This window comes from Phytophthora parasitica (genome assembly GCF_000247585.1).
Source record: "Phytophthora parasitica INRA-310 unplaced genomic scaffold supercont2.7, whole genome shotgun sequence".
Lineage (NCBI taxonomy): Eukaryota > Oomycota > Peronosporomycetes > Peronosporales > Peronosporaceae > Phytophthora > Phytophthora nicotianae.
The window spans coordinates 1,388,063-1,409,670 of NW_008648993.1; the positions used below are offsets into that span (position 1 = coordinate 1,388,063).

The window sequence follows — 21,608 nt, forward strand, 5'->3', positions numbered from 1 at the left end:
AATGCAGAGGTGGAGCACGAGAATACAAGTGAGAATGATGAAAACATCTTTAAAGCTTCACTCACACCGAGTTTTCGCCAGTGTCCACGCCCCATGCAGCCTTGTCCTCGAGATATATGTTGCAGCTTCGGAAGGCTACACGTGCATTGTCGCCAGCAAAGAACTCCCATGCCGAGTAGAACCAAAAGGCGACGCACTTACGGTAGTCATTGGGCTGGCTAGACTTCTTCATCTGGAGGATAGAGCGCCACTCCTCAAGCACGAATGTCGAGAGCGTGTCCTCGAAGCGAGATAGACGCAACGGGTTGCGCACGGTGTACAACGTCGTCCAGTACTTGTTATAGCCCTCTAGTTGCTTCAGACCTTCCAAGAACTCGGGAGCTCTGAACTCCTCGATCGAGTAATCCAGCAAAAATGCGAACTTGTCACTGTACTTGGCCTCCTCCTCGTAAAACTTTTTCCACGTCTACAAAACATAAAAACAATGTCACCATCAACTTTCAAAATGTAAAAAAAGCAAGAGAATTGCTTACCACCGAGAAAAACTCCAGTGCGTCATTCGGGTCGTTCAGCTTGGTGCGGTGCAAACTGTGCGCATGACGCAGCTTGACTTTTTTCTTGCGTTCCCAGTGCCATTCCTCAACAGGCGGGAAAAGCGACATTGGAACCATCACGGACCCGTTGCCACAGATCGCAACGTAGAAAGAAATGACGTCCTCGACTCCAGCGACCTTGTCCGTCTGTCTCCTGTTCCCGTCTTCGTCCTCTTCAGTATTTTCATTCGGATCGGGCTTGACGAAATCCAATTTTGTCACAAAGTACATGTACTTGGTGGGGAACGGCTTCTGGCCGAAGAACTCGCGCAGTTGATCCCGCAGCGTCGTCATGTCCTTCACGTACAGATTCTTCACTTCCTCCGTCGTATAGAAACCGTCTAAATAGTAAACAATAATATCAGTAATTAATACAATCACCGTCAAAGCTGAAATAAATTTCAGTGACGTACTGTTGTCGGGAGATACCAATTCGTGTGTGGCGCTTGGGTCCACCATCGCCGGGAAGTTGAATCCATCTGCAACATAAAATATAAAAAATCGTCAACCTCACGGACAACTGTGACAGTAGCTACTTTAGGTGTCGAATGATAGTTGACGTACTGACACCCTCGCGGAGCACGTCCTTGTGTGTGACGCGCAGTGCGTTCTTGAGGTCGTCATAGTTGGTATTGTTGCTGCAGAATTTGTTGTATCCCACCCAGTATTGCGCGTACGTCTCGTTGAACACCAGGTGGCCCCGCTGGATGGTACTGGCGCATACGAGGCGCGACGGGTCCGTGGCACGCAGGCGATCAATGTTCTTCTTCCAGTCACGAATCTGGCCCGTCTTGACGCCGTATTTCTGCGCCGTTGCGGCGATGAGCCCCGTGCGGTCCGCCTCCTCGATAATTTCGAGCTTCTTGCCCACCGTCAGAGCTCGATCCGCCTTACCGCGCGCCATGCTGACCTCGAAGTTGCGAAGTTGAGCTGGTCAAAAAGAGAGGAGAGTAACTTTCTCTTTACTGGCCTCCCCACGGTACTCTCCACCGTTCAAGCCAATGTTTCGCGCCAAAAGCCTTTTCGTCCAATTATAAGACGTAGTGAAAACTTTCAGCGAATCACGGTGAGCTGACACAAGTCTAAACTCGTACATACTGATGAAATGTACGGTACTATGACTTTACCTACACTATCGTCGCTGTATGTGCACAAGGCGACACGGTGGACATCTCTGCACCATCGTGCCGGTACCTAGCATTTCGGGCGACCGACTCGGAGGATGAGTCGACCCACCTCCACGCGACGGGAAATCGCGCCTCTGCACGTGCCATGGCTGCAGCACGAGCAGTTTCCTGCAACAAAGCAGGCCTGTAGCTCCGAAGACGGGCTCGTCACGAGCAGCAAGAACTCGCTCATTAAAATTGTCCAGGAGCTCAAGGTGGGTAATCTCATACTATATCGTCTGCTGCATTGCTACAGCGAATATATGTTGCAGTGCTATCGGTTCTTGGATCGTGGTTTATCTAACTACGTGAGTTCATTAATGTTGCAGCGAGGACGCGCTAATATGGACAAGCAACTCGCTCAGCTGGACACCCAGTTGCTGACCATCACGGATTTTCTGGACGGCAAGGGTAACAATATGTTCCCGCCCCACTTGATCATGTACGTGGAGGACACGCCCGACGTTATGGCGCCACTTGCTGGTGACGGTCGAAGACAAGGTGGTGCTGGCAAAGGGGCTGCAGTTGCAGGGAAGTTCAGTGGTATTTTCAAGATTGAATCGGAACCGCCGACACCAGCCTTGGTTGAAGAAGACCTCAACTCGGGTGGGTAGCTTTGTATTAAGAAATGTTGAAGTGGTGGAGTATTCACGAATTATGGGGTTGATTCAGACACACCGTGCACGACGACTGGGCTATGGACGTATTTGTATGCATACTCGTTCTTCAAGACGATTACACCGGAAGACATGGAGCAGGCGTTATTGCTCGAAGGTAAGGCTTGACTTGGTGATTTATTCTGTTCGTCTGGCTAATGTTTTGTGCATGCAGATCCAAACGCATTTTCTGATAATTTGGAACTTAGCGAAGATGGAAAAGACAAGATACTAGCGGGTTTTGGTATTGAGCGCCTTGAGGATATTATCAGCTCCGGCAAGTCCAATCCACTGGATCTGGACGATTTTTTCAAGGAGGTACGTTGAATGAATCGCCGTGTATGCTGAGGTTACGCGTATCTCTGCTGTGTTTAATAGTACATGTGCTGGTGCCAATAGAGACTGGTGGCGTCACTGTGCTCGGTAGACTCGTCGTTATCGGTACAACACCAACACGAAGAAATGTCTTCTTCTCAGCCCGACGATGAAGACAAGCACTCAACTGATACAACTAAATCGGAAGCAGGCACGGGGGTGAACTCTTTATTGCATCCGGGTGATATCAAATCGTGGAATCCCAAAGGCCTTGCACGCGTTCTACGTGACATCGGATTGGTTGAGGGAGACGACAAGGAAGTTGCTCAGATCAGCTCGTCTATTCCGACAGACGATGAAGTTTCGCAGGAGATCCGTTCACTGCAGCGTCAACTTCGAACGTGCATCGAGCAGACGAATGAATCCAAGCGAAAGTTACGCAAGATCATGGACGAGTAAGGGTGGCGATGATGCATTAAACTGTCCGGCACTCACCTTTATTTGTTGTTCTGTGTTGATCAACAGGACAAAACCATGGCTCTCCCAGCAAAAAGAGGAGGACGATGCCACTATTAAGAAATATTTCACCATGTGGCAAACGAAGAAGGTAAATAAGCTGGTTGGTTAACTCGATGGCTGTGCAAAGTTGACGCTTACATCGACTGTATTGATATTTTGGTAGGAGCTTGCGCGGAAAAAGAAGCTTCGAGATAAAAAGCTGCAGCGACGACAAGGTGCGTTGCAGTACATTACTATCAAAATTTTCGGAACCGTAATTGTTGGGTAACATTTCTCAATGCGTAGCTTTACACCTCGGCGGCGGTAGCGGCAAACCTTTAGCCCATGACATTAACGTCAAGCAACGATAGACCACGGTGTCGTGACCCACCGGGGACACCGCACCAGATATTTATTGGCATGCAACTTTAGGGTCGAACTCAGTCAATTTTAACGAGAAACTATTGCTGGTTCCACTCACTTGACACGGACGTCATCAGACTAACGACTGATCGATTGCTTGATGCAGTTGTTGTATTGATTGATTTAGGCGTGTTACTTGCCGAGTGGTGGGAAGTCGTCCTCGATAAACCCATTGCCGTTGCGAGTATTGGCATGCGGCGGCACCCAGTTTCCCTGCCGTGCCGGAAGTCCTTGGGGTGAAGGGTACCCGTACCCGCGGCCCATTACCATGGACGGAGACGGGTTCAGCTGTTGCTGGAATTGCTGTTGCGGGTGGTACTGCTGGTGCGGGGACCTCTGGTACTGGTTGGTGTCTACTCTATTGTTGTAATCGGGTCCGCCAACGTGGTAGCGGCCGCGTCCCGATCCCATGGGCATCGGCGGAGGTGGAGGTGGAGCACTTCCAGTCTGTTGATAGCCATAGGATCTGTCGTAAGATCGATCGAACTGCTGCGATTGATACTCGCCATGGCCATATCGCCCCATTCCACCAAAGCGGTTGCCATAGTGTGGAGATTCGCCGCCACTGCCACTTCCACTGGACGCTCCGCCGCTGGATCGAGGGCGGAAGGCGTCGTGGTTGCGCGTGAAATCCGGATCATTCAGTTCCTGTTCACGGTTGCGCCACAATACTTTGCTTTCTTTCCAGTTGGCAGCGTTCGGAGCACTCGGTTGGGACGATCGTGCGTATTCGTTACTGTCATTACCGCTGGGTCCTTCCTCTGGCGAGCGAGACTGCGATCCACTTGCAATCATAGAAGAGGAAACAGTCCCTCGACCACGACCGAATCCTCTGCTACCATCCGGTCCAGCAGCTTGTCGGCTTCCGTGTCTGAGCACATTATTGCCGGTGTTAACACCACTTCCACTCCCTTCGTACGCCGACGAGGCTGTCGACGACGGAGACGATGATGAAACTGACTCAGCCACTGCGTTGCTATTATCTTCTCCAAAAATTCTTGCTCGCGCCTCAGCATACGCGCGCTCGCGGTCCTGTAAAGTTGGCGTGGCTTTGTCGGCGCCGTTACCGCGTCCACCATTGGCACCGGGTCGTGGTGCGCTGCGTTTCCGCATCATAATTCTTGGTGCTGAAGCGGGCGTCACAGCCGGCGTCTGTCGATCCGCCGACAAGTCGATCAGCAGCACTCGAGGCACAGCCGACTGCGCGGTCTTGAACAGCGTCACCACACGCGCCGAGCTGTTCTCGTACGGATTGTAGTCTGCCGTCTGGTGTTCCAGTCCGCAGCGCTGCGCCAAGCGATGGACAATGAGTCGATGGTACGACGACAGCGGAGGAAAGTTAAGGTGCGGCTCCCGCGGGTTCTTGAGAAAGCGCACAATCTGGTCCTCGAACTTAAGCAGTGTCATCCTTTCGCGTGCGTTCTCCAGACCAGCAACAAGCACGGGATCCAATGGCCCATGGGCACTGGCAGTAGCAGTTCCAACCGGCGCGCTGCTATTAAATTGCTGCTGTTGCGGGTAGTTGCCACCGTCGTCAGTGGCCGGTGGAGGTTGTAGGATGCGAAGGCCCTGCATGGCGCGTGTGGCGCCGTCCAAGTCGCTTGGAGTTTGAGGTCTGGCAGCAATAGAAATTGACCCCGGAGCTCGGGTGTTGGAGCTAGCGACGGACGCGCCATCCGCCGCGGTCTCCCACTCGTCGTGGTCGTCTTGACGCGCTGGCGTCGACGTGGCCATCGCCGGCGCGGACGAGCGGATCATCGTGGTAACGAGTGTCGCCACACGGTAATTAATACGTCAAGCAGGGCGGAGCAGGCGAGGGAAAGAGAGCAGCGTGGCAACTCAGATAGGCTCGGTCGGTCTCAAGGGGGAAAATGAGCTCCTGGTTGGTGGGACTCGAGACCCTGTCCTAACACATTGGATATGCGGTTAGACAGGATCCCGACATGCGTGTCAAAAGTGACCTGGTTCAGCGACCAACGGCACGTTTACTTTCGGACAACGAGCGACTTGATGCGAGGCGCTGCCTTGTGGACACCTCGCGGAGTAGACGATTACCTAATATGCTAATATTACCTGTGTGCTGAGGACACGAGGGCAGCAACGCCCCGCGTCGTAGGCTCCTTCCAACGGAGCTAAATGCTGATAATGGACAACGTTCGTAAATGAACAGCGTCGCCCTTGCTACCGTGGTTCAGATTCGGTTGCCAGGTACACTACCACCGGACAACGACGAGTTCTTGGACCGGTGGTGACGGTTCTTTCTTTCCGACTGCTTCGTCGCCGGCTTTTTCGGCACTCGCCAGCCTGCGCCATCCAAATAAACATCGTGAACGATGTCCGGGTCGCCGAGGCGAGGCCGTTCAATTGACGGCTTCGGTTTTGCAGATACAGCGCTGACAGCAGCAACCGAGTGAGTAGTCGGCATGTCAGTTCCGTTGTGCACCGTGTGCACCTCAACTGGTTCGTCGCGATCGAACTCGCGATGAGCTTCTCGATCGTAATAGCGCTGCAACGTCTGGCGGATCTCCTCTCGCTTGGGGTCCTCTTGCCGGATCACACGGATACGCTCCATGGACGAGGCCTCTTGACGCCGCAAGCGATCGTACTCCTCAGCTTCTTGAGCCTGGAGTTCAAGGGCAAAAGTGTAGTCCGGATCGTTGTCCTCCTGCGCGTCCTCCACTGTCACTTCCTGCTGGATAACGCTCATGACGCCGTTGCCCGAGTTGGAGCTGGGCACCTCCACGAAGCACCATCCGGTCTGGCGGTCCTCGCCGCCGAATCGACCTTCCATCTCGCGCTCCCACTGCTCCTGCTCCTCGCGTTGCAGCTTGGCCGCCAGCTCCGCATCCATCACGTCGTGTAGCTTCACTGCCACGGGCGACGTTGCAGACGCTACGGCGGCGACATTGTTGCCCGACCGGCTCCACACACTTCGTCCAGCGCTCATGATATTCGTTATCAGAGTGGAAGGATTGACCGGAGAGAGGCTTCAACCTAGTGTGACGTAATAGCCGCGTGGGTAAGAAGAGCAGGCTCGATATGTGTGGTGTGTTGCAACAGCAGTCGAAACATGCCATCCCTCGATGTACGGAACATGAACTCCCTTGAATAGAGGGTCTACATGCATTCCGCTCGTGAGTGAGGGTGCGCGAACTTAGTCCAATTAAGTACGATATCATAACTTATCTAAAACCAGAATATTTCTTTGAAAATATTAGTTTAGAAAAAAAATATTAGATTCCCAGGTTCGTGATTCTCAGGATGAGAATTTCAAGATGAGATGGCTGCACAATTGACAGGTCGCTGGATATTGGCAAGCGCGCATGCGAAACAGCAGTCCCCAACGACAAATTGTCGTACATGCACTCGTCGTGTTCATTGAACAGCGTTCAATTTGTTAGAAGCCGTCGGGGCGTCGTGGAGCCACATGCGCATGCGTTTTTCTCCAAGCAGAGATCCCTGGCGCCACCGCGTGCGCACGCACGCGATGCTGGAGGCTTCAGGAACCGTTTACGTCTGTCGAGCATCGATGGCTCGAGGCGCCGAGACTGTGGCAGCGGGTGTTCTCTAGCCGCTTGCGCACGAGGAAACCCGAACGTGCATACACAGTGCACCAGCGGGATCACGACAGAAGCAGCCAGCAGGACCTGGAGTCTAGACTAGCAACTTACCCGCTGCTGCAGTGCAGCGCTTGGTGGCGGCCAGCGCTACATGTATTAGTGTATGTACTTCAAGGTAATGTACTAGAAGGAAGCAAAACGCCGCAACGACACAGCCACACACACACACACACGCTGCACACGCTGCAATAACGATTGAAGATGCTCTTGGCAATTGAGTGGATCGTTTCCACACTTTACCAGATCAGTTTTGTATGGGGAATTGTATCGTGATGGCGAATCGACGCAGTCGCGTTCGCTGTCAATGTGGCGTCTGAAACGATTTTCTCGATGAAAAATGCTGCTGCAGTTGCAAGCTGCGACGACCCAGTGCAGGGCCTGCCGACTGCGCCCGCTACTGGCATGAATCGCGAACTTAAAAAAATGGATAAGTGGATCTCCACGGATGGGTTTCGCTATGCACGCCTTCTCTTGAGACGCTGGTAACGCTAGGGCTCCGGTTCGAGTGGATTTGAGTTGTGGCCTCGCCAGCGGCACCGCAGCGGCGCCTTCCAGGGAAGTCGTCCTGGCAAGCCGTGGATGCAGCCATTTGCCATTTGCCATTGCGCCCGGCCATCAACAGGCAGTTTCGCACCGAAGTTTGGGCGGCTCTTTCTCTCTCGCGGTTGTTCCCACCTTCCTTTTCACGATCGTAAAGCCAGGCCTTTCGCGGCAGACGCGCCAGTGAACTCAAGAGCATTCTCCATCTTCCTGCAGCATCCTGCGCACTTCCGCATTTCGGAGCAGAGAGCAAACCACAGACTTACTTGACGATGCTGGCGTCGCTGTCCGATATGCTGGCGTGGAAGCCCAGCGGCTCCACGGCCAAGCATACGAAGCCGCGTCGCGCACCCACCGCTACGTCCGAGATGGAAGACTCATGCGACGATGTATCTGAGACCGAGAGCGCCGAGTCCAGCCAGTCGGGAGCTCCTTATCTGCGCCGCCAGCAGTCGTGTCCTTCAGTACAGCGCAAGGGTCGGCTGGACACGCAGCCCGAAAGCGAGAGCGACGCCGAGTCTGCGCCTCGCCCTGCGCTCAAGGCAGTCTACTCGTTCGCACGCGCTGGACTCACCTCGTCCTCCAAACTCTTCCTCGTTAAGCCCCGTCACACGCCTAAGACGCCCTCGGGCTCCACTCCCAGGAAGCCGCACTCTCGCAGCATCGACGCCGTCTCGGATCAGGATCTGACCACCAAATCGGCAGGTGCACGCGTAGCCACCCCCTTTGGACTCGGTAAGATCATGGCGATCCGAGGCGACGACGGCGTTGCTGCCATTGAACTGCAGGCGTCCGGACTACTGTTCCTCAATGCTACAGAACTGGAGAAGACACAGGTCGTCCCGGCGCTTGTAGGTGAGCGCGTGCACACGCCGTCCGGATCCGGACGCGTGTTGAAGTATGATATCCGTGAGCAGCTGTACACGCTGCGCTTAGGAGCAGGCGGTGGCCTTGGTGAGTATGAGCTCCAGCTCCGACCGTCCGATGTCCGAGCGGCAGACATCAGCAAGAATGGACAAGGATCGGTGCAGCGGCGTCCACGGGGAATGTCGGAGGGCAGTAATGTGGACTGGGAATCGAGACGTACGCGCTCCAGACGCTCCAGTGCCAGTCCGCCCCCTGCTGTTGCAGGCTTGACGTTGCTCAAGAACATTGCTACGACCTCGTACACGTTTGTAGCGAGCAAATACCACCAGGGACAGCCCGTGATCACCAAGTTTGGCGCCGGGCATATCCTCTCGGTGGACCCGCAGCGCGGATCGGCACAGATTCAGCTCGTATGGGGCGCGGTGGCATACCTTAACGCCGATATGATTGATTTCTACCCCAAGGCGCTGGAAGGCACCGACGTGCAGACTAAATTCGGATCGGGGATCGTCATTGGACTGAGACCAGCCGATGCTATCTACACCGTGCGCTTGCATGACCCGCAACCTGCCGGGAAGTCTGATGTGGTTTTTGTGCATGAGTCTGATCTGCACCGGAGCCGGAGGATCGTAGTCACGGCTGCGAATGTTCGTGACAGACTGAAGGCAATGGCCCAGCGGCGTTTCGGTGAACGCATTGTGGTGGCTCACCAGAACCACGATGAGGAGCCCAACTCCGCAGGTATTTAACTTCGGTTAGCCTATCCAAGCGACTTCCGGCCTTGGAGTTCATTTTTGATGGCGAGTGGGGAGTGAGGGCGATCAAAGACCTTCCTCCTCTTTCCTCTCTCCCATTAGTTTGTTATCGTGAGTATTTTCACTTAGTAAGTCCACCGACACAACCACCGACGAATGCAGCCGAGCTATCCTAGCTGCTCTGATACTGAATTGAGTGCAGCGCCGACCAAAATCAAAACGAATTCGACCCAACCCACAAAACTAATCTAGTCAACGAGGTACAGATAAATGGCGATGCCAATACATACCGCTTTTTTCCACAGGGAGAGGAAGCGAAAGCAGAAGTGGCCGTGTTTTGTTGGAGAATAGTGTGTCTCTCATGGCCAAATTACCAATGCTAATAGGCCTGCCTAAGGCAGGCTGCTTTAATTGTCCAGACCTCATCTCTAGGTACTATTGGTGCCGCCTGTTCTCGTTGCGGGTGTTCGCTGCCAGTCTGCCCCCAGGAAAGTCGTATACATGCAACCTTCATTCTTTTTGACGACATTGCCGTCTCGGTACACGAGATCAAAGCCTCCCACATGCTCCTTGACAACCCCTTCAGGTCTCCTGCATTCACAAAATTGTGAAATGTCGATGTGACCGAAGATTGTTTTAAAGAGCTCGTACCTGCTCTCGAGGTCGATTATATCGAGCATGTCGTTCAACATCCCGCATTTGAGCTGATAATCTGATGAAGTGTTGGCTGAAAGCTACAATATGTGTTCAAAATATTCTGGTTTAGATTGAGTCTGAATTGAGGAAACACTCACATGTACTACGTACGGAAGGCGAAGCGTTCACCTCCAACAGCCACGGCTTGAGGTTTTCATCGATCATGATGTCGTAGCCGTACAATTCGAAGCAGTGTTTGTCGTTCATGATGATCTTTTCAACGCTGTACGAGAGAGCGAGTGTGGGTTGTTAGCCTTGAAGCTCAGAACAATAACAAATATTTGACACTTGCCTTAGTAAAGACTTGATAATTACAAGCTGAATCTCGTAGAAAAGCTTGTTGACTCGTTCTGGGCCATGTTTCGACATCATGTAGAGCTTCAGGTTGCGTAGGTCCCATTTCCCACCATGCTGTTACCCAAAACACAGCGTTAGACGTAAATACTTCAAGCACTTGTTTTTTGTGGTGCAAACCTGCTTGTTGTAGTTCTCGGAGGTTTTCTGAACAGCCACATTCGTGAGGTGTATGAAGGAATTAGCAATGTCGCTGTGATTATTCGAGTAGCGCGAGTTGGTGAAGCGCGCGAAGCCACCACGGAAAAGGTAGATTTCAAGAGGAAAGAAGGACGGCACGAGTGCATATAATCGAAGATCGAATTTCTTGCCACCAACAAGGTACGGGCTTGAGATGTAGCGCTGCACGACGTACGTCTCAACCTGTTGATTTTCAGGCCGCCAGCGGAAGTCTGTACGCCAGTCGCTGATTTGGCTCAGCTTCGTGAATAGGAAGATACCTTTACCTTGGGCTCTAGTTAATCGCAAGCAAAAATTGCAATGCGTTAGCAATTGGCCAAGTGAGCGCTGCATTGTTAAATGTACTCACTTTCCAATGGGCTTCATGATCCAAACGCCCTGGTTGCGTTTAAACTCCTCAACAAAAATGGCATATTCTCCTGGTAGAATGTACGTGACAGGAAAGAAATCGTACGAACCCAGAGTCGTGTCGAGTTCGCTTAAAGTGGCGTCTTCCGATCTAGTAATATGATGTATTGTCAAACACGACAAGCTCATTGATCAACTCCACAGAAAATCTCCAACGCACCTCGCTTTCTTGTCCATTTGTCGCTTTGCGCGCTTCAGGTTCTTGATGAGGAGGTCTTTCCGACACAACTACAGACAATAAGTGGTGTAAGAAAGTTGTGACTGCATTGTTCATCTCCAAGAGAAAATAATACCTCTCGACCATTCCGATAATGATTCACCCGCTGAGTGTTCTCGAGGTGAACAGTGTCTAGAAGTTCGTAGATATATTCCCTGTCGGCCCAGTAGAAGTCCCAATCACTCTCCGTTGTCTCCTTCCACCCGCGACGCAGCATTGTGTCGTAAATAGTGTTGCGAAATGTGGTCTTGAATCGTATCACACTATTGCTGCTGCTCGTTGTGTTACTACCACCGGACACCGAGCCTTTTCCTTTTGAGCTATTTACCCCACTACCGGAACCTGCCGTACTACTTGGCTCACCTCCACTGCGAATTTGCCGCACGGCTCTCGAAGATCCACCACTGTTTCCACCAGCGCTGGAAGGGGCATCGGCTTTCTTGTCCGCTCCTGGCATTCAAAGCGAAGAAAGAAAGAGCCCGCTACTTATAATCTATCGAGCCCGATCCAAGCCACAAGGCGGTTTTCCTGTCGACTGTTGACCGATCTATATTTTGGAAATATCGACACCTTGGGGCAAGGTGAAGCAGATATTTTTTTTTAACTGCTTGTAGATAATGTAATTGCTTACGTGTATTTGACACCACCCATGAACGTGCGTGGGTCAGGTGCAGCGCCGTTGAACTCAGCGTTGGAGAAATCAAAGCCAGGATTCTCCTCTTGGAAGCGCTCCAACATCATCTGCTGCTTGGTAGCTTCCTGCTGCATTGGATCCAACTGCATCGATTAACCATAATAATGTTGCGTGAGGAACACATCCTTTGTCATGTATTGGGATAGAATTGCAGTAGCGTACCTCTCCATGTCCAACGAAAACGCTGGGCCAGATAAATCCCTTCTTCATTTTCTGAAGATTGATATTTAGTTCTCCGGAGTCTACTCAGACGCAATTAAATTGTGTTAGACTTCTCTGCTGTATTCACCACATTATCATCAAGTACCGCTAGTACAACTTACCAAACATCCAGTAGCTCTCAGCGACCACAACCGAGCTCGCGAGGTCATGCTGGATACCAGACCATTCACACGCGTCAGAATCATAGCAATTGTCGTAGTAAATACGAAAGCCCACGTACGTTAAGGAACTTGTCCGTTGCGCCACGCAGTCCCAGCGTCACGTGGTTGGTAGTGATGTCGCATTGGATCTGTTGCGCTGTGACCCCTGGTGGGGGCTTGATGAAAATGTTCACCTCCTCCATGGACTGCTCCCACTCGTAGATGACGCGGCCTACGATGTCAGTAGCAGCACAATACAACAGACGGTTAGTTGAACGTTTTAGCGTGCTGGGGTAGCAGTGATGTATCGCACCGTCATGCTTGAAGACGCGGCGCTGGCTCACGGTCGCCATGGTTTTCAATTTTGCAGTTGTGATCCGTAAAAATGCGACTCAACCTTGGGAAAACATTTTTTTTCAAATGAATTGCCAGCAATATTATTCTTCGAATTTGTAAATACACGGCTTCAACTTGACATTTGCTCCTTAAGGTTTCTCTGCCATTAGCCTAGTGCTCTGTTGCGCGGAGTCTTGCAATCTTGATGACATACTTGCAGACGGAGACAGCTGCGGTGAATTATTTTACGCAACGATATTCTACTCGTAATCTAACCTACCTGGATTGAGACTGCCTTTAGCCGAAGAACAGAAAGATCTTCAGGCGCTGACAGCACTCGTCGCCTACCAGACGGAGGCCACCGCAATCCAGCAATAGATTCTGCGCGGCAACGAGCAGTTCCGTCATATTGGCCCTGTCCACCGCAGCATCAGTGAGCCCTACTTTCTTACACGTTGCCACGCGGGCCTCACCGAACTGGTCATTGATGTATGCAGAGAACGCCAGCTTATCATCCACCGACCAGCGGGTAAACACGGAGCGCGTTCTAGGCTCCAAGTTACGGTTGTTATCAAGATGTAGGCCGCCAACACCGCGCGTAGCTCCTTCAGATCCGTCCTCATTCTCGTCACTGCCACGTTCATATCGGTGTGGTCCGACCGACCGCCGCTGCATCCGAGCCCGACGGCGTACAAGAGACTTGTACGCTTCTGTCTGGCCTACCAGACGCTCCACTAGTTCATCCAGAGCACGGTTTCGAACTGGAACTGTCTTCACGACGTCACGGCACTCAGGACAAGACAGTGAGTTGCGGAACCAGTTGCTGATGCAGTGTCCGCAAAACGTATGAGAGCACGGCAGCGTTGCACTGCCATGAAAATACTCCAGACACACGGAACACATCATTAGCCGTTCGCGCTCTTCTTTCTCGTTCTCTCGGGCTCTTTTAGCAGCAGAGCTGGGATCTCCATCAATTGCTGTTTCCTCAACAACGCCGCCACGACGCGAGCGTTTCCTCTGTTGACTATTGGGCGTATCGTGTTGTCTGTTTCTCTCCACATTCTCATTCTTGCTCGGACTGCTGCGACTCCTCTTCTGTGAAAGATTCTGCGGGGGGACTGTCATCATGTTCGACTCACTGTTCGGTGTCCCTGCCATCGATCGACATCCCGTCCTCGTAAACGCTGGACTTCCAGCGATCGTCACAGCTGATCTACCAAATCCCGTCGCCGCGACGGGCGCATTTGTCATCACAACTCGTCGTGGTGAGCGGCGAGGGGACACCGCCGGAGTTGTCGTCCGACGATGCAACGGCGCAGGCGACGGAGCGGCAGGACGTGCTAGCACCTTGACTATAATACGTGAATGTGCTTCGTCTGGAAATTGAACAAGCAGACGTACGCACTGCCGCATAGCGGACGCCAGCACCACTTCGTCTCCGTTATGGAGCTCCTGATTGCCTCCTTTTGGAATCTCCACGCCGTTCACTGCTGTACCATTCATCGTGTCCAGATCATATATTAGCCAACGACGCTTCGCAGGTGTAGCATGTGCTGAACTGGCCAGCGTTTCGGTCACAGGGACGATGCCTACGTGCCGCTTGCTGACAGTGCGCGTCTCCTCGGATGTGGCGATGCTGACCTCGCAGCCGCGACTGCGGCCCACGCAGAAAGAGGTGGAAAACTCCCATGACCCCATCATGATGTCGTGCAGCATGTTGAAGTGGAATCAGGACTGGGAGGGTCTACTTAAGCGAGTATCAACGTAAAGAGGCTCGCGTTTTGCTGTAAACTGAAAGCGAATTGCTTGCTGTTGATTGATATAGCTCGTCGTCGGGATGGGATAAGACCTGGACGAGGTGAAGAGACGTCTGGAAGAAAGATGCTCGGGGTCTGCGGCGCCGGATGGGAATGGAGATCGTCGTGGCGGAGCGACGTAGAGAAGGTAAGGCGGGACAGGCGCCGTCGCTTGGTGTTGGCTGTGACTGGGGTCGTGAGTTTCCTTTTCTTTTTAGCCAATAGACAAACTGTATGCTTATAAAAGTATGGGATTGGATGAAATGCTTACAACTGAGTGATGTTCATCAACATGGGCTCAAAATATGCTAAATAAAAGGGAGTAATCTGTCAAATATCGCTGAACCAAGGACCTAAACATTGAAAATTAAAAAAGAAACTTTCCAATTAGCCAGATATTCTATACTGAAGAAAAAACGCACTGCAAACTATGTTTCTATAGAGGATTCGCCACCCTGTGATCTTATCAACCAAGAGGAAAAGAAGGGAGGCAAATTGACCTGCCATTTTCAACCGCGCCAGGTTGACGCAGACTCGCTCCTCGCTCCAGTCAGTAACAGTTCTTGTCGGTGTGTTTCGCTCCAGTTTCGCTTCATTGCCACGCTCTAAATTCTACAGTAGCTTAAGCGAAAGATCTCGACGATGAGTGGGAAGAACATGATCTCGCTCGAGGAAGGTTGGGACCAGGAAATTAAACCCAAGGCCATCGACGTGCTGCTGGATATCCTGGACAAGGGCTTTGATCAAGTGAAGGTGTCGCCCTTCCCGCCCAATGCCTTCATGCCCATCTACACGACGTGCTACAATATGTGCACACAGCGCTCGCCGTACAATTTCTCCGAGCAGCTTTACGACCGCCACGGCCAGACTTTCGACACGTATCTGGAGCAGAAGGTGCTGCCCAGTTTGGAGCAGGCACATGACGAGTTCTTCTTACAAGAACTCGTCAAGCGCTGGACTAACCACAAGCTCATGATGAAGTGGATGACCCGCTTCTTCATGTACTTGGATCGCTACTACGTCAAGCACCACTCGCTGCCGACACTGGACGATGCTGGGCTGCAGAGCTTCGACCACATGGTCTTCCAGAAGGTCAAAGTACGCGTTAAAGACGCCATGATCGAGCTCATTGAGAAGGAGCGCAACGGAGAGATCATTGACACGACGTTGATGAAGAACTGCGTCGAGATCTTTGAGGTCATGGGCATGAAATCCCTCGACGTCTACCAGAGCTGTCTGGAGGCGGACCTTGTAGCCACTAGCGCTGTCTACTACGAGCGCAAGTCCAAGGGCTGGCTCAGTGAAGACTCGACGCCCGTGTACCTCCAGAAGGTCGAGGAAGCTCTGCAGAGCGAACGCAATCGTGTGCACACATACCTGCACAAATCCACGGAGCCGAAACTCGTCAAGAAACTGGAGAGTGTGCTGCTTGAAGCGGCACAGAAGGAGCTCATTGAGAGGGAGAACTCTGGTGTCATTGCATTGTTGAAGAACGATAAGCTCGAGGACCTGGCGCGTATGTACCGTCTGTTTGCTCGCCTTAAGAACGGACTGGAGCCGATTGCAGACCTGGTGCAGCAGCACATTACGGCTGTGGGTAACGATATCGTCGCCAAGCGCGCTAATGCTGTAGCTTCGGGCAACGTGCGTGACCCCAGCTCGGACCCCACGTTTATCAAGGATATTCTCGCTATCCACGACAAGTTCCGCAGCATCGTGAACGAGCAATTCGCTGGTAATTCGCTGTTCCAGAAGGCTCTGAAGGAAGCTTTTGTCGAGTTCGTTAACAAGGATGTGGGTCCGGACAGCTCGGCCAAGCTGATGAGTACGTTCTGCGACCGTATCCTCAAGACTGGAGGCGAGAAGCTCAGTGATGAGCAAGTGGAGGACTATTTGGAGAAGGTGGTGTTCGTGTTCTCGTACCTTACGGACAAGGATCTATTCGCTGAAATCTACCGCAACCAACTTGCTAAACGTCTGCTGAACCAACGCTCTGCTTCTGCAGATGCCGAAGTGCTGATGATCGGTAAGCTCAAGCTGCGTTGTGGTGCGCAGTTTACCGGTAAGATGGAAGGCATGATGAACGATCTGGCTATTGGAAGTGACCACCACCAGGAGTTTGAGGGATTCTTGAAGAAACAACGTGAAAGCGACTCGAACGAGGCTGCCTTGAATCTCGAGTTTAGCGTTCAGGTGCTGACGACCGGTTACTGGCCGTCGTACCGTATTTTGGAGGTCACAATGCCGCCGCTTATGGTCCGATGCATGAACCTCTTCAAGGTATACTACGACTCGAAGACTAGCCACCGTCGGTTGCAGTGGGTACACTCGCTGGGTAACGCGACGATCCGAGCCAACTTCCCCAAGAAGAAATGGTACGATCTGCAGGTGTCGACGCTGCAGGCTGTTGCGCTGCTTCTGTTTAATGAAGGCGAAGGCGCGTTGTCGTTCGAAGCTGTACGCGAGTCGCTGAACCTTACAGTGGATGTGGTGAAGCGCATTATGCACTCACTATCGTGTGGTAAGTACAAGCTACTGACCAAGACTCCTGCCGGCAAGACGATCTCGACCAGCGACCAGTTTGCCGTGAACAAGACGTTTGCTTCACCGATGCGTAAGCTGCGTATTCCGATGGCTTCTCTGGAAGAAAGCCACAGTCAGAAGAACGTTGAAGAGGACCGCAGTATCGCCATAGAAGCCGCCATCGTGCGTATCATGAAGGCACGTAAGACGCTTCAGCACCAGCAGCTTATCTCGGAGGTGCTGAGCCAGCTGGCCTTCTTCAAGCCGAATCTCAAGGTGATCAAGCGTCGTATCGAGGCTCTTATCGACCGCGAATACCTCGAGCGCGACCCCGATCAAGCCAACACGTACCGCTACCTCGCATAAGCGAATTACCGGAGTCCCGTATGACACAGCGCGTTTGGTTCGATATATGGCGCAAATAAACGTGTCTTTGGTCCTGATAGCATGAAGTTGTGTCGTTTTGTGGATTAAAATGCAGGTTAAATGGACAAGAGTGGTGTGTCTAAGGAAAGGTGACCGACTGCGTGTGTATTACAGTGTGGATATGCATCTACTTTTTGAAGAACCGGTTGAGTGCCGTGGGTGCGCTCTCTGCCTTTTCATTCCACTGGCGCTGCTGTTCCTGCCGCTCTTGACGTTTCTGCTTGTTGGCTAGCTGCTCGCGGAATTGCTGCTTCTGTGCGTCCACGACGTTCTGTTGCTTCTTGCGTAGTCGTCGCGATGGACGGTTCTTGCCGCGCATTTTCTTCTTAGGCTTCTTGGCCGTACCGTCACCGTTGGCACGCTGCATCTGGTAGATCTTCTTCTCCTGCTCCTCGGCTGGGTTCATGTCCACACGGCCGATGCTGCTCGGGTCCAGTGTGATCATTTCCGGACGAATCTTCTCCAGCAGTGAGCGCACCTCTGACTCGTCACGCTGCTTGTGGTTCTCGTACGGATTGGCCTCGTACGTGTCGAAGTTGGGCTCACCGGAGCCAGGGATCACGATAGAGTTAAAACCCGTGGCGTGGCCAACACCCAGCACATCTTCGAAAGGACGGAAGGCCAGCGAGCTGACCATGGAGCCAGGAATCTGGTATGTCATGTATGGCCGGATAGGCGAGCCCGACGAGAAGGTGCTCTTGAGCACGTGCACGTTGGGGCCGAAGCCCACTGCCACAAGTCCACGCTGACTCACACTCAGTGTGTTGGCTGCCGCGCTCAGATAATAGCTGTTCACTTCCTGGTATTTGCGCAGATCAAACACCTTCACCTTCCTGTCTGCTCCAGCAGTGATGAGATACTTTCCGCTGTTGTCGATGCCCATGGAGCGAACTGCAAACAAGCAACAAAAAAACACACAATCCAACTGTAAGTCAAGCGTACACTGAAGCAAAACAACAGCAAGAAGCTCAACATACTCGGTCCCTGATGGCACTGCATCTTGACGACAGCATCCGACATGTTGGGCGTCCAAAGCGTCACAATACCACTCGCGTGACCAAGGTTCACAACGGCATTCCACGGATTCAACGCCATAGTATCACACAGTCCCTGCTTGGTGCGGTGCGTGGACACCTGCTTTCCTTCTGTCACGTCGTGGTAGGTCAACAGTCCATTGCCGCTCACACAAGAGAGCAGGAAGTGGTAGGGCAGGAACTCCATCCTGCGCGGCTCCGGAATCGTTCGGATGCAATGTGCCTCGGCGCCAGTGTTGTCGTAAATGTACACGTGCTTTTTCTGCGCCGCGGCGAAGAGCGAGTCGTTGTGCAGGAAGCTAATGTCGCGCACAAGGTCGTTGGCCTGGAATTCGCACGTAAGCTTCATACGCAGCGCATCCATTTGCGCCAAGTGGCCTTTCTGACTACCAAGCAGCATGTTGCGTCCATTACGTGTGTATTTGACGCGGTAGGCGCCGTAGTCCGGCAGGTCCAGACTGAATATCTTGCGCGCTGTGTTGATGTCCACATTGTCTGCGAGCTGCTGCTGCGTGAACTTATATGTCTTCTCGAGACCTTCAGCCTCAAGGAAACCGGCCTGGTCAGGCAGCAGGATCTCGGACTTTGCCGCAGACTCAGCTGCCAGCTTTTGCTTCTCATGAGCGCGTTGCAATGAGCCCTTGAGCTTCTTGTCGCGGATGCCACGAATGGAGACGCCAACGCCGCGCGTGTACTTGCCTACGTGCTTGACTTTTTCCTTCTTAGCTTTGGGCTTCTGCTGACCTAGACGCTTGGGTGCCTCGCGCACTACGCGCTCCACGTCCTCGTGCTCCGACCCACTGTCATTGTCAGCCATGGTCATGCCTCAATGCCGAGATGAAATGGCTGGCCAAAAGCTTGCAGTCGATTTAGAGCACCGTGTTGATTTTAGAGGGACATAAGTTCGACTGTTTAGAAGTTCTAAATTAATTTTACAAATGCCGTACTACTGTTTTACTAATAATTCTATGGGACATGAGAGATCTGATTGGCCGGGATAGCATTCAGACGAAAAAACCCATTAATTTTATAATGGGTTTTTTCGTCTGAATGACAAGCAACGACTGTCAGCTCCTTGGCTTTAAGGACATGAATCGGTAATATGCGAGTTCCATATATTATATGAATATTGCTGTATTACACAAATATTAATTTTCCTAAATAATACTAAATGTAATTCGCAGCGATGCAGTACTATATTATTATACAGTACTACTATTTCTAGATCCCGAAATGGGCAAGGCCAGCCAAAAGTTGGTAATCCACTGAAGACCGTCATTTCTGAAGGCACCAGACGACAGGATGGTATCAGTGTCCAGTACGCGTGACAAGTAGCACACCAAGTATGGTCTGTGCTGTGAGGATTGCCAGAAGGTGAAGATCTCAGTACTAATCCCTGTACAGCAGCGTTGTGCAATCAATTATTGAAATCAATATATTGCAGCATTGGCGCCCAAATATAATGTCAGTATTGTATCTCAATATTTATTGTGCCTTTCAACTCTTTTGGCAAATCGGGCAACGAAAACACAGCTCAAATAGATAGGGTTAAGTTGGCACCTTCGTTTTACTGGTAAGTTGGACACGATTTATCAATGGACTTTTAGCCACGTTCAATTTTTTTTTTCCAATCATGTAAGCCAGTGTTTTTTTGTTGCCCAATCACATCGAAAGTGCTGTAGTGCTTCATAGGATGCAAACAACTAGCCTCAAGACAAGTGAATGCTCGAATGGCTGGTAACTGTAAATCCATTCGAGGTTTTCTTCTCCGGACCATTATAAGATGACTCAATCAACATGCGCTGGATAGACATCATACTTATGTACGTCTACTCTATAGATACTGCAACAGTGGCTAGTGTCCTCGGTATATCTGAACGCAGCTTAGGGCGTTGGCACAGGCGGTTCCGCATAACCGGGAATGTTGTTAAGAATGAACCAATGTCCAGAACATCACGATGGCCAAGTAATGTGTGTGAGTTCGTTCGGCAATACGTGAAAGTCATCCCTGCTTCTATTTTGAGGAGCTACGACAGGAGCTACGAGCCCACTACAGGGACACAGTCAATCTATCAGACTCAACTATCTGTCGGGCCCTCCGCTTCGACCTCAAACTGTCAAGAAAAGTATTCACAAAGCAAGCGCGGGAATGCGTCCCTAGGGAGCACCATGAATATGTCGCCCGACTCCTCCCTTACTATAGTGGGCCCGGCCAACTCGTCTTCATTGACGAAACGTCCATGGACGGAAGGTAAGTACTTTTGGTATACAGTGTGAAGTGTATTTAAAATTATAAAAATTTTGTTATTATGTTTTACTTAGGTCTGTTATTCGGCGATACGGATAGTCAGCACAGAATACTCGCGCCCATGTTACAATGCCTTTCAGTCGAGGGAAAAGAGTGTCAATTTTGGCAGCAATGGACGTAAAGGGCTTTTTTGAATGGGGAAACGTGGAGGGGACATTCATGCGTTTAGAGTTCCACAACGTGTTCAAGAAAAATATCCTCCCGTTTCTCAATCCATGGCCACTGCCACGATCCATTGTTATCCTGGACAACGCAAAGATTCATAAGTACAAGGAGCTGTAAGCTATGGTACATGCCACCGGAGCTCTCTTGTTCTTTTTGCCACCCTACTCCCCCGATTCAAATCCCATTGAGGTGGGGTTCTCGTTGATACAACGGTGGATCCAACGACATGCTAATATGGCCTTTCTGTCGGTTATCTCTACTGCTCCATAATTTCATCGATGTCGTTCATGTGTTCTTCATTTTCAATGTTATTTGCTGGAGCTAGTGTGTCAGTATTTGCCGGAGGTCTAAAGCGGGGTCGCAGGCTATAATTCGGTAGCTCGAGTGCGTCTCGTAACTCTCCAATATTTCACCTGCACGGGTACCACTGCACCGTGAAGCTTAATACGCACGACTCGATATTCGCACGCTCTTTGTAGCTGCTCCTCGGTCATTGCAGCATCCACAGCTGCTTGCTGGGTATCAATATGGTGGAGCTGACGGAAGGTGATGCTGTCCGGTACCTGTAAGGGGGCTCCTTCAGGTAGTCGTGCTTGTGTGACAGCCATGTATCTCTCTGACGCAGGTCCAGCTTCAACTTGCTGCTCTCTCAGGAATGCTGCCACACGTGGCATCT

At 51.7% G+C, this 21,608-nt stretch overlaps 13 protein-coding genes across 17 annotated transcripts; 4 read left to right on the forward strand and 9 right to left on the reverse strand.

Annotated features, from left to right (window-relative positions):
• Positions 1–61: 61 nt before the first annotated feature.
• PPTG_05473 (hypothetical protein) lies at positions 62–1,497 on the reverse strand (the record flags this gene model as incomplete). Its single annotated transcript, XM_008899019.1, has 4 exons — positions 62–466; positions 534–934; positions 1,007–1,072; positions 1,158–1,497. The coding sequence occupies 4 exons, from the start codon at positions 1,495–1,497 to the stop codon at positions 62–64; spliced, it is 1,212 nt and encodes a 403-aa protein (XP_008897267.1).
• Positions 1,169–3,730, forward strand: PPTG_05474 (hypothetical protein). 4 transcript variants are annotated; one of them, XM_008899020.1, is made up of 8 exons: positions 1,169–1,974; positions 2,089–2,365; positions 2,432–2,533; positions 2,591–2,733; positions 2,815–3,185; positions 3,256–3,337; positions 3,413–3,464; positions 3,535–3,730. In XM_008899020.1, exons 1-8 carry the CDS (start codon positions 1,816–1,818, stop codon positions 3,597–3,599), a joined length of 1,251 nt encoding a protein of 416 aa, XP_008897268.1. In that variant the 5' UTR covers positions 1,169–1,815; the 3' UTR covers positions 3,600–3,730. The 4 variants fall into 4 exon arrangements, with proteins under 4 accessions (XP_008897268.1, XP_008897271.1, XP_008897269.1 ...); XM_008899023.1 differs by having other exon boundaries at positions 2,815–3,337; XM_008899021.1 differs by having other exon boundaries at positions 3,413–3,730.
• A 53-nt stretch (positions 3,731–3,783) lies between these two features.
• Positions 3,784–5,409, reverse strand: PPTG_05475 (hypothetical protein; the record flags this gene model as incomplete). The annotated part of the gene is made up of 1 exon (XM_008899024.1): positions 3,784–5,409. One exon carries the CDS (start codon positions 5,407–5,409, stop codon positions 3,784–3,786), a length of 1,626 nt encoding a protein of 541 aa, XP_008897272.1.
• A 433-nt stretch (positions 5,410–5,842) lies between these two features.
• Positions 5,843–6,598, reverse strand: PPTG_05476 (hypothetical protein; the record flags this gene model as incomplete). The annotated part of the gene is made up of 1 exon (XM_008899025.1): positions 5,843–6,598. The coding sequence occupies one exon, from the start codon at positions 6,596–6,598 to the stop codon at positions 5,843–5,845; it is 756 nt and encodes a 251-aa protein (XP_008897273.1).
• Positions 6,599–7,078: 480 nt separating this feature from the next.
• On the forward strand, positions 7,079–7,222 carry PPTG_21684 (hypothetical protein; the record flags this gene model as incomplete). The annotated part of the gene is made up of 1 exon (XM_008899317.1): positions 7,079–7,222. One exon carries the CDS (start codon positions 7,079–7,081, stop codon positions 7,220–7,222), a length of 144 nt encoding a protein of 47 aa, XP_008897565.1.
• A 148-nt stretch (positions 7,223–7,370) lies between these two features.
• Positions 7,371–9,191, reverse strand: PPTG_21685 (hypothetical protein). The gene has a single exon (XM_008899318.1). It carries the CDS (start codon positions 7,872–7,874, stop codon positions 7,395–7,397), a length of 480 nt encoding a protein of 159 aa, XP_008897566.1. The 5' UTR covers positions 7,875–9,191; the 3' UTR covers positions 7,371–7,394.
• PPTG_05477 (hypothetical protein) lies at positions 8,084–9,427 on the forward strand (the record flags this gene model as incomplete). The annotated part of the gene is made up of 1 exon (XM_008899026.1): positions 8,084–9,427. One exon carries the CDS (start codon positions 8,084–8,086, stop codon positions 9,425–9,427), a length of 1,344 nt encoding a protein of 447 aa, XP_008897274.1.
• On the reverse strand, positions 9,407–11,745 carry PPTG_05478 (the record flags this gene model as incomplete). 2 transcript variants are annotated; one of them, XM_008899028.1, is made up of 8 exons in its annotated part: positions 9,407–10,024; positions 10,085–10,167; positions 10,241–10,352; positions 10,422–10,540; positions 10,604–10,937; positions 11,013–11,141; positions 11,232–11,299; positions 11,365–11,745. In XM_008899028.1, 8 exons carry the CDS (start codon positions 11,743–11,745, stop codon positions 9,862–9,864), a joined length of 1,389 nt encoding a protein of 462 aa, XP_008897276.1. In that variant the 3' UTR covers positions 9,407–9,861. The 2 variants fall into 2 exon arrangements, with proteins under 2 accessions (XP_008897276.1, XP_008897275.1); XM_008899027.1 differs by having other exon boundaries at positions 9,848–10,167.
• A 170-nt stretch (positions 11,746–11,915) lies between these two features.
• PPTG_05479 (hypothetical protein) lies at positions 11,916–12,697 on the reverse strand (the record flags this gene model as incomplete). The annotated part of the gene is made up of 5 exons (XM_008899029.1): positions 11,916–12,065; positions 12,145–12,224; positions 12,306–12,354; positions 12,425–12,576; positions 12,658–12,697. The coding sequence occupies 5 exons, from the start codon at positions 12,695–12,697 to the stop codon at positions 11,916–11,918; spliced, it is 471 nt and encodes a 156-aa protein (XP_008897277.1).
• Positions 12,698–12,771: 74 nt separating this feature from the next.
• PPTG_05480 (hypothetical protein) lies at positions 12,772–14,689 on the reverse strand. The gene has a single exon (XM_008899030.1). It carries the CDS (start codon positions 14,394–14,396, stop codon positions 12,978–12,980), a length of 1,419 nt encoding a protein of 472 aa, XP_008897278.1. The 5' UTR covers positions 14,397–14,689; the 3' UTR covers positions 12,772–12,977.
• A 137-nt stretch (positions 14,690–14,826) lies between these two features.
• PPTG_05481 (hypothetical protein) lies at positions 14,827–17,717 on the forward strand. The gene has a single exon (XM_008899031.1). It carries the CDS (start codon positions 15,119–15,121, stop codon positions 17,363–17,365), a length of 2,247 nt encoding a protein of 748 aa, XP_008897279.1. The 5' UTR covers positions 14,827–15,118; the 3' UTR covers positions 17,366–17,717.
• Positions 17,444–19,356, reverse strand: PPTG_05482 (hypothetical protein). Its single transcript, XM_008899032.1, has 2 exons — positions 18,403–19,356; positions 17,444–18,316 (listed from the first exon to the last, which is right to left on the reverse strand). The coding sequence occupies exons 1-2, from the start codon at positions 19,280–19,282 to the stop codon at positions 17,553–17,555; spliced, it is 1,644 nt and encodes a 547-aa protein (XP_008897280.1). The 5' UTR covers positions 19,283–19,356; the 3' UTR covers positions 17,444–17,552.
• Positions 19,357–21,297: 1,941 nt separating this feature from the next.
• On the reverse strand, positions 21,298–21,606 carry PPTG_05483 (hypothetical protein; the record flags this gene model as incomplete). The annotated part of the gene is made up of 1 exon (XM_008899033.1): positions 21,298–21,606. One exon carries the CDS (start codon positions 21,604–21,606, stop codon positions 21,298–21,300), a length of 309 nt encoding a protein of 102 aa, XP_008897281.1.
• Between the last annotated feature and the right edge of the window lie 2 nt (positions 21,607–21,608).